General features: G+C 37.7%; 1 protein-coding gene across 2 annotated transcripts; it reads right to left on the bottom strand.

Moving 5' to 3' along the window:
* Positions 1-513: 513 nt before the first annotated feature.
* Positions 514-5,910, bottom strand: LOC141606047 (uncharacterized). 2 transcript variants are annotated; one of them, XM_074425027.1, is made up of 6 exons: positions 4,203-5,882; positions 3,420-3,621; positions 3,028-3,321; positions 2,105-2,337; positions 1,517-1,762; positions 514-1,189 (listed from the first exon to the last, which is right to left on the bottom strand). In XM_074425027.1, exons 1-5 carry the CDS (start codon positions 5,798-5,800, stop codon positions 1,525-1,527), a joined length of 2,565 nt encoding a protein of 854 aa, XP_074281128.1. In that variant the 5' UTR covers positions 5,801-5,882; the 3' UTR covers positions 514-1,189; positions 1,517-1,524. The 2 variants fall into 2 exon arrangements, with proteins under 2 accessions (XP_074281128.1, XP_074281129.1); XM_074425028.1 differs by lacking the exon at positions 514-1,189 and having other exon boundaries at positions 1,257-1,762; positions 4,203-5,910.
* Positions 5,911-10,126: the final 4,216 nt, after the last annotated feature.

The raw sequence follows: 10,126 nt of genomic DNA, 5'->3' as shown, positions 1-10,126 counted from the left end.
CTCTTGTTGCAAAATATGGTTTCGAAAAAGCTTCCTTGCTCAACAATGGTGGATAAAAGCTTAAAAGTGTGTTAATGGAGAAGACAAGAATCAAGCACCTTGATTTTCTTCAAAATAACACCAACAAAGGATAGATCCAAGCGTCAATATCCCAAATATGTGATTAAATATGAAAGAGAATGAGAAATTAGTGAGGAAATTAGGAAATTAGGGTGAGAAATATGAAGGTTTGAAGAGTTAGGGTTTGAAATCGGGGAAGAAAGAGTAAAGAAATGAAGGAGGAGGAACATGAGTGAAAATGGCCCTTTTTTTAATTTTTTTCGTTGTACTGTTCATAGCCGGTGTAACGTTACACCGGCTGGCGAGTTACACCATGCAAAAACAAAAGTTACACCGGCTGGACCCCTTTTACACCATCCCTGATCACGTACACCGGCTGGGGCACCATTTGGTCAATTTTATTTTATTTTTTGATTTTTTCTTGATTTTTTGTTACATGGGCTAGCCTTGAGCTACACCGTTCCTGATCGCGATACACCGAATGAGCCATTTCTCTTAAAGTCTTCAATAAATAATTGATTAATTCCCCAAAATTAGTTGAACTTCATTTTATTTCTCAACCCAATTCCCATCTCACAAAAGTGCCCTCACCGAAATTCCGCGTTTCACCTCCTAATTTCATCCAAATTTCTTTATTCACTTGGGCTGCCTCCGAAGATGCACCTTTATTTAACGTCGTAGACTTGACAAAGTCAATTCTTATCATTCAAGTCACCAAGATTCACTAGACCCCATGTTTCAAGGTTCACACCATCACAAGATAGGTCTCAATGGTACTCACCTTTCTCACTATTGGTGAGCGGCAATGTAATGCTTGAGTCGTTGTCCATTCACCTTGAATTTTTGTTCACCATCGGATATTTCTACCGACCCATAAGAAAATACTTGGACAACGGTGAAAGGACCCGACCATTTTGACTTGAGCTTACCCGTGAAGAGCTTAAACCTTGAATTAAAGAGGACCAAGTCCCCTTCTTTGAACTCCCTTCTTATGATGGCCTTGTCATGGAACCTCTTTGTCTTCTCCTTGCACCATCCCCGCCCTATTTAGACTCAATACTGATAGAGTTCTGGTGGATGGCGAGGCGGGTGTCAGTATCAAACATACATTGTAATGGTACCTGCCAGGCTGCCATTGGTGGCGAGGGCGTTAGGCGGGGTATTTAGACTTAACACCTTCGATAAAGACAACATGCTTTTACACAAGTTTTGACGGAAAACATTGAATACAAAGCTCGTAACTAAATACAAATCTACCATGATACACAGATCAACCCGCATGACAACTCCATGTCTCCATCTTGTATGTGCAATCTATGACAAAACTATATACAAATGTGTACGAAAGTAAAGCATAAGAGTCCGACTGAGTGAATCGCCACACCAAACTTATATACAAAATATGACAAACTGAACAATCTAATTTACCAATTTAAGAAATTAGAAATCCACTGACCTAAATAATCAAGGTAATTCTTTCTTGTATTTCTCCACAAATGTTTCCATGAACGAGTCGAATTGAGATTGTACTTTATGTTTCTGCTGAAGACAATTGATGTAGGTCCATTCTTGAATATCACCACTACTGTCAATCTTGTATTTTAGACGAACCGCTATCTTGATGTCATCCTTAATTGCTAGCACTGCTACCCTTTGAGAGCTGGGAATCAGATTATAAACTTCCTCATTCTCCTTTAGATGACTGTATCAACAAAAGAACACGATTAATCAAAGAATAAGACGAAAGAAAAAACACATTCTTGATTCATATATACTCCGTCTGTGTCATGTAAATAGTTTCAAATCATTCATAAAAAATTCATTTAGGTGAACTGTGAAATTGAGTTGATGCAGTGAGTTGTGTGAAATTGAGTCTCATTCATCTTTTCAGCGCATCGCTCCAAAGCTTAAGTTTTTCTTAAGCGTTCCGACTTATTTAAAACATATAAGTCAGATCATGACATTCACTAGGGAATTTTGTGAAGAAGCAATTATATATGCAACAAACTGAACTGAAAAAACAAGAAGAAATAGTAATACGTACTCTTCAATTGTCTTTTTGAGTTGACTTGCTTCATCTTCAATATTGGATCCATGCCAAGAACCTAAGTGGAACTCTTGATAAGAATCCCAGTTGTCCCAATCAAATTCAGTCTTGTGATTAATCACAACTTGCTTAGCTAACTCTGAATTGGGATATATCACTTCTTCTCTTGTTCCCACACCGTCAACTTTTGAGAAGATGGTTTTCCATACACCTATTGCCTTCACTACCCTCTGTGTATTGTCAAATTTACAGACGATTCATAAGTTTTAAGATAGAGATATTGTGTATAACATTGGTCACACATTAAACCATTGACCCCTTGTTGAACTCGCATTGGAGCATGAACAGCTTTCCAAGTTCCATCCGAAATAACAGCAGTCACAAAGTATGTTCTCATGAAATAGAGACTGATTGTTAACTCTTTCTGTACATATACTAGAAAACTAGTTACATTGAAATATATGCGAACGAAATATGAATCTTTTATCAGTCATCCAGAAATCATCATTTATGCATTTTTTAAATGTGTGTAAATTTGCCATTCCTTATGTAGCCGCATGCAAAAGCTCCTCAAAATATTGGGGTACTGGTGTTGTCATACTGAAAACGAAGACATTAGAATAAGTCGAATGATTCAGTTCCTAATGCAATTCCATCAGGAGTTTTTTTGCAAATATCTCCTGTTTTTAGAACACATGATTCATGCGGATGTGAGTAGGCCTTGTTACTAAATGAGCATGTCTCACACTTTAATCACGAGACTGTAAATGACTAACTGCAGACTGCAATACCAGCCAGAGTCATACATGGGGAGTCTTCAATGCACCTTGGTGAGAATGTAACGGAAACTAAGAGATGGGAGTAGGGGAATAGGACACATAGTAAAAATAAAAATGTGATTAGAGTTCAGTAAAACTAACCAGCTTATCAGCAACTACGCATAAATCCCCAACGTCAAAAGGATGAACCACATAGATGAAAATAATGCCTTGGAAGAGAGCTTTGCAAGTGTCTCCAAATATGAAAGTAGCCGCTAACAATGGTGAGGCAATGAGAACAAGTACTTTGGTGGTGGCCAACCCTGTTAGGAGAAGCCACATTATGAAGGTTGCACTTATGATACTTCCGCTCATTATTTTATTGAGACAATCCAGAACTTCCTTTGCACTCTTCAATGTATTTGCTAGCTGCAAGCACTTGTTGTGCGCCCTTTCCTACACGATTCACATATTTACATATAAAACCGCTATAGGATTGATTATAACAAGCCATTACCCCAATTATAAATGAATAACTATGTGAACTTACTCACCATCCATGCTTCTAGCTTGAGAAAGGATAATTCTTCAGAGCGGTGTACATTCTTGAGCAACTTTTCAAAATATTCCCAATCCTGAGGTCGGCTATCCTTTTTCTCTGCTATCTCACCATTTGACAATGAACTATTTGAATTTTCAGCTGTTTCTGCAACATTTAAATTGTCTTTCCAATCGATAATCTTTTCCAGAATCTCCCTGCCATATTCCCAGTTCATGGGCCGAAAGGATTCAGAATTTGTTCTGCTCTTTTTAAGGAAGAGCAACGCATACACGGTAAAGGAAGGTATTAACCTATGTATGTATTCCTTTTAATGATTACATTGCACCTTTCAATCCCTGTACTGATGAGTAAGTGCACAAGGAAGCCTCAGTGTAATAACTTTTTGGAAACTAAGCACATAGCACTTAGAAGAACAATTTCGACGTAATCCAACAAGGCATGGGATAGAAAAAAAAAGTTCACCAAATTAGTTGCCCATGGAATACCATGGGAAACAAACCTAGATAAGTGATATTTTCGGGGTGAATGCGGGATGTTCCAAATAACCTAACTTAACCCAGCCTAGCCTATCCTACGGGCATACCAAATTACCAACCCGATTAGTGAACCATTGTTCTCAAATGAGACAAATCTATATGCTCTTTACATTAGTACGATGTGAGTCAAGGTAATGGATAATAATTTAGGGGGGGCGACTCCTAAGTGACTAACGGTGCTCAACAAGCTAGACAGCTAGTCATCAAAATGGCAGTAAGACGATGATAAGACATGATACCTATTATCTTCATCCTTGCTAAATTGATCAAGAATGTTGGAAATAAACTTCTCCTTTGACAAAGTATCCTTAGCTGCCAAAATGTATTGAGCCACCTGCTGCACATTATACACAGTTTGAGCCCCATTATTTAGCAATAACAACTCATCCCTAACCATCTTCCTCTTCCTTGTCGACATTTTCACCCACTTATTTCCATTGACTTCATCCCAAACCTCTTCCTCTTGGTCCCCTTTGCTTCTATACTTGTCAACACTTACTACCCCAAGCACACATACTATATATAGCCCAATTAGCTGACGGCGACGCAGACCACCATTCTCCTCCTCCTCCTCCTTCTGCTCATCATCACAAGCCACGTGGCTTTCTCCACACCGTCTATCTTCATATAACAAGCTAAAAATATCACATTTGGCCCGACCCACCACCCCAAGGAAGTACAACACCTCGCCTCCTTCCAATATCTTAGCGCTTAACCTATCATACACCACACGCGCCTCCCACGCGAGCAAAATACAAGATTTGACCAGCCATAAAAGGGAGCAAATAACCAAGCTAAAACAACTCCATTTCCCAAACTTCAAAACACCCTTGTCGTCTAAGCGCGGCCCAAAATAGAACACCCATGTAAATAAAAGCAACAACGAACTCAAGATAAAACTAAAGCTTTTTCGAACTCCAGTAGTATAATACACTAAATATTGCCTAAGCAAAAGCTCCTCTACAAACAAATACCATTGCGATTTGGTGTCCACCCCTGGTTGCAAATGTCGATTCACTAATCTCCGTGTCGACCACGCAACCAAGTGAGTCGACACGGTGATTAAATCATGTGCAATAAGAACAAGAATCGAAACCTCAACCCATCTCTCAATATCCAACCCGTATAATTTACAACGCCCAACGACAGGAACCCGTGCCATTACTTCCAACACAGCCCATAAAAACAACAAACACTCAATTACCTCGGTTATCGACTCCGGAACGTGGGTCCCGCTCGAGCTATGCTCGAGTGGGACCCGCGGGAGCAAGTACAAAAACCCGGTCGAAGACAAAACCAAGAAATAAACCCCGGAAATCATACAAACCATCTTACACCAATTAATTACAACATTAATCTCTAAATGACGGCTGAAGCGATTCAACGAAAATCCGTGTTTTAAGACAAGCAAGAGTATCAATAATAAACCTGTTGAAATTAAAAGTAACCAAGTACCGATACGAATCCATGCGCGAATTAGGGTTTTGAGCTTGATGGCTTTATCGTATCCATCTCCGTGTTGAACCAGCTGAGCTATCCGGACGACGAAGAGGGCGAGTAAGAGTAATGGGAAAGCGGCTAAGGTAGTGATGAACATGAATATGTGAAAGAATAGATTGAAGAGTGTTGTGATTGTTGATACGATGAAGAGTACGAAATGTGATGGTCTTTGGTTTCGGATTGATTGTACTGCACTTCCTGTTCTAGTGGCGGTGGCGGCGGAGGTAGAGGTGGTTCTTTGGGAAGACATGGTTGGTAAGTTGATGGTGTGATGGTTGTTTTGGGTTGATGACGATGATGATGAAGGTTGGATTTCTGGGTGTCTTGGTTTCGCCATTAAAGAGGGTTGAACTTGGAAGTAAGAGTGAGGTAGTAGTGCTTCACTGTCATGTAAACTTGTAGAGATAATAATTGTGCTATTTAGGAATTACTCTATTTGGAAGGCCAATAGACAAAGTCAAATACGACCTTGTCGCGTATATGGAGCCAGTGCTGAAAAATTCGAAATTTTTAGTTAAAATTTTTATATTTTTCGAGCTTGCCTTATACTATAATCACTTCGTCCCTACTGAAATTTAATTTTTCGTTCCTGTGGGTCTATAATTCTGGCTCCGTCATTACATGGAGCCATAAGATGATACAGTATTATCAATGAAACTCATCAAAGTCTTAAACCCTCTACCACTTAGCTTTTTAATAATTTTTATTATTTTTATATTGCTCGGATTTATCTCAGACCTTAAACTTCATACATTATCAATCAGATTCACCTCAGATTCTACTTTTCCATTTCACCTTTTTTTTACAAACTTTAAAAAAAAATGACACATGAAATCCATTCATTGGATAATTTCCTTTAAAAGTAGGGTCAATACACACCAAAAGTCTTAAGTTAAGTCTTGGATTTTCAAGACTCAACTTAATACTTTGTTAAAACTGACTCGACTTAATAATTTGTTAAGATTATTGATAGTTTTGAGTGAGTCTTGTAGGAAAATATTGCTCATAAATTCCAGCTTTAGACGAATTTAATAAGTCATGCTAAAAAAATGGAATTTTGAGATCATTTTATAGTAAAATGTAAATACAATGGTCCAGTTAGTATTAGTGTTGTCGTTTGTGATAACTTATTTAATTGTTTTCCAAGATTGGTCGCATTGGGCTGTAAAATGGTCTCAAATTCTCGTTTTTTTGTTTCAGAACAAATGACGCGTCTGAAGGGAGACCAACTACTTGTTGGTTACGGGGTCGAACCAAGGTTCTAGTTACCATTTCTTAACGACTTTACCACTTACTCCCTCTGTCCCAGTCATTTGTGCACGAGTATCTCAATCAATTATTTACCTTTATTTTAAAAATGCTTTGATTAATAATTTGATTTTCCACACTCAATTTAAACAAATGATCTAAAGAAAGAGAATAATTAACTTTAATGTGTATTTTATACTTACATACATCTATTCAGACTTCACAAATTTTTTATTTAAAACAGCACTAAGTTTGCCTCAATATTGATTGTCAAGGCGTCTTGTTTGTGACGGACTAATCCTGTCATAAGTTGAAAACCTCTCATAAAAGGGAGAGGGGACAAGGTGGGTCACCTCCTATGTGCTTCCCCACCCACCTCTTATGGATATTTTGTAAGAGAAAATAGTACTTCCTCCATTCAACTCCACTCTACCTATTTCACTTTTGTACACTATTCACAATTGTGTGTTCAATTTCGATTTTCTCTCGATACGTAAGTGGAAATATATTCATGTGGGATCTTGTTTGATTCGTCTTTACAAGTATATTAAAAATATCTAACTTTTATATTTTTTGCAAATACGTAGCTAATGATATTTAACGCGTAAAACATGCGTTGGTAAACGTGAAAAAAGAAAGTGGTAGAGTGGAGTTGAATGGAGGAAGTATTCGTTACAAGCTTGTGACGGATATCGCCGTATTCGATGAGATTTTGTGATTGTAGTAAACAAATAGTCCTTCACCTTCATTTTAATCCTCTCAAAATAAGATTCTGCCAACAAGAAAAAATAGAGGGAGTATTTGTATAAAAAGACAATCTTATACTATACGATGTAAGACGATTTTACAAAATAATTAGTACAAGTATTTAAGAGTTAATCCACTTGACAAGTCTACTAGCGGTAATTACAAGCACAAAATGTGAGAATTTTAGAGTTAGTATGACTTATGGTTAACAATAAGTTTTCCTTGTGATTGGTATATTGGTCACAAGGTTGTGAATGGTTAAGTATCACTTATATGGGTAGATAAAGTAAAAGTAAAAATGCCTAGAGAATTACAAATAGCTTGTCTTTATCTAACCAAATGAGTTTTATTCAACATTTCAACATAAGCTTGTAACATAAGGTTGTGAATAGTGAATAGTGACGACGGTCGGCATCTTGCTAAAGTTTCAAGTCTTTTTCAAAATTCTTGGACCCATTCTTTTAGATTAGGTTCACATTCTTCTCTACTACGGAGTAAAAACAAAGGGGACATCTCTACTTTTTTTTTTTTTTTTTTTTGTTAATTGAGAGAACATTTCTTCCGTGCTATTTTATTTATTTTCTTCAGAAGTTATCTATTTTTTCACAAATTCTTATTTTAGACCGTTATATTTGTCTGAAATTGTCAGACGGATACAATTTTTTCTCACAAAAAACTCATTTAGGATGTGAGTGGGAAAGCACATGGGGTGTCCCACCACTCATGTGTTTCTCACCTGTGAGAGGTTTTATTACGGTCTGAAATAAGGTGGTCTGAAGCAAGACGGACTGCTATTTTTTTAGGGTGTAGCCATTACCCGAACTCTTAACCATTGTTAACTTCTATTAACTCCGCTTCGGCAAACCACTGCCTCCCTCCACGGGCAAATCCACCCCCTCCCCGCATCGCCGAAACCACCTCCGTCGACGCCGCCAGCCCTCCCCCTGACGATTTACATCAACGCCGCCAGCGTACATCACATTTTTTAGATGAATAATTGTAATTCAATCACAAACCCTAGTAATAATATAGATTAATTTGATATATACTATGTAATCTACAATCAGTAAATTTAAAACACATGTTTGTATTCAAATTGCCATTCACATTTGAAGAAATTAATTAATCGCAGAAGTAGTATGGTTTGTAATTGAGAGGAACTAGATCCAGTGTTTTTTTTTTATCAAGGGTATAAAATGGAAAACAATGTACAAAAAATGCTGAAATGAGTAAAAAATGTACTGCGAAAATAAATTACGTTCAATAATTATCTACTTATCCATTTCAACTTTTGGATTGTTTCTTTCATGTGCTAGTAGAGTTGTGCATTATAGCGGGCCAATCCGGCTCAGCTCGACTTGGTGGGCTGATTTTCAACAGCCCCGCCAGCACTAGTGTCATCCTCGGGCCGGTAGTGCAACAATTTCCGTAACCTGGTCCGGTCCAAACACTAATAAAAAAAATATACAAAGGCTCAGCCCGATCCGATACTAGCCCGCTACTCGGTGGGCCAAGCTCCGGCTATACAAAACAGGCCCAGTATTGGCCCCGTCCAGCTAGTCCTCATTTAGTGCCGTATTTGAGCACTTAGCCCAGCCCGCTTCTTGGCCTGGCCAGCGCATGATCTATGTGCAAGTGAGTCTCTTGTAATTTGTGACTGTGTGTGATCTAGAATCACTATTTCTCATACCTTAGTTTTAGCATAAAAAACAATAGGAAAAATTACAAATAACCACCACGTATTTACATATTTTTACAAATAATCACCACGTATTTGCACTTTTACAAATAACCCCCAAACTTTCATCTAAAGTCTTCAATTACCACTGTATATCTGTCCCAACACTTGTTTTTCTTATTTCCCGACTTGTTAAGTAACATTTTAATTAAAATGCCCATAATACCCTTCCCTCTATTACTCCCAACCATAAGAATGTCATTCACTGCTTTGTACAAAAATCATAGCATTCCTCCCAAATTTATAAAACCCTAAATCCCCAAATTGTTAATCCTAAATTAATTCACAAAGATCCATCAATCAATTGCTGCCAATCAATCCCTAATTAAATTCGTCGTTCAATTGCTGAAGTGATCGAAGTGTGCTATGTATTGTTTACCAGTTGAAGGTTATTTCCAAATCAACAGCAAGTAGCTTCTTTTTTTCGGTTACATTCATGGTTTATTACAACAGGCGAGAAGTCAAACACTTGATCCCAGTTCCAAACATTGGTTCCTCCAAATACTCTGCCTTCAAATCCACCATTGCCTTACACACTATTCTGACCTTGAGCTAGATTGTGTTCCACGAAGGCTAGTAACGTGTTTCTGAGATCACGACGCCAAGCATCTGCAATAAAAACAAGTATTGGGGCTTCTAACCCATGTCGTTCGAATGGCTTAATTGGCAGCAATTGATTGACGAGTTGTTATGAATTAATTAGTGATAATAATTTGGGGATTTACTACAATTTATTATGTTTGGGAGATTGCTGATGATTTTTACAAAGCAAGAATGACATTTGGTATGTTTGGGAGTAATAGAGTGAAGGGTATTATGGGCATTTTCCTTAAAATGTTATTTAACGAGTCGGAAAATAAGATAAATAAGTGTCGGGGCAGATATATAGTGGTAATTGGGGAGTTTAGATGAAAGTTTGGGGTTATTTAT

The sequence above is a fragment of the Silene latifolia genome, chromosome 10 (assembly GCF_048544455.1).
Source record: "Silene latifolia isolate original U9 population chromosome 10, ASM4854445v1, whole genome shotgun sequence".
Taxonomy (NCBI): domain Eukaryota; kingdom Viridiplantae; phylum Streptophyta; class Magnoliopsida; order Caryophyllales; family Caryophyllaceae; genus Silene; species Silene latifolia.
Note: the sequence above shows the minus strand (reverse complement) of the source record. Positions and strands in the feature narration are given on the sequence as shown.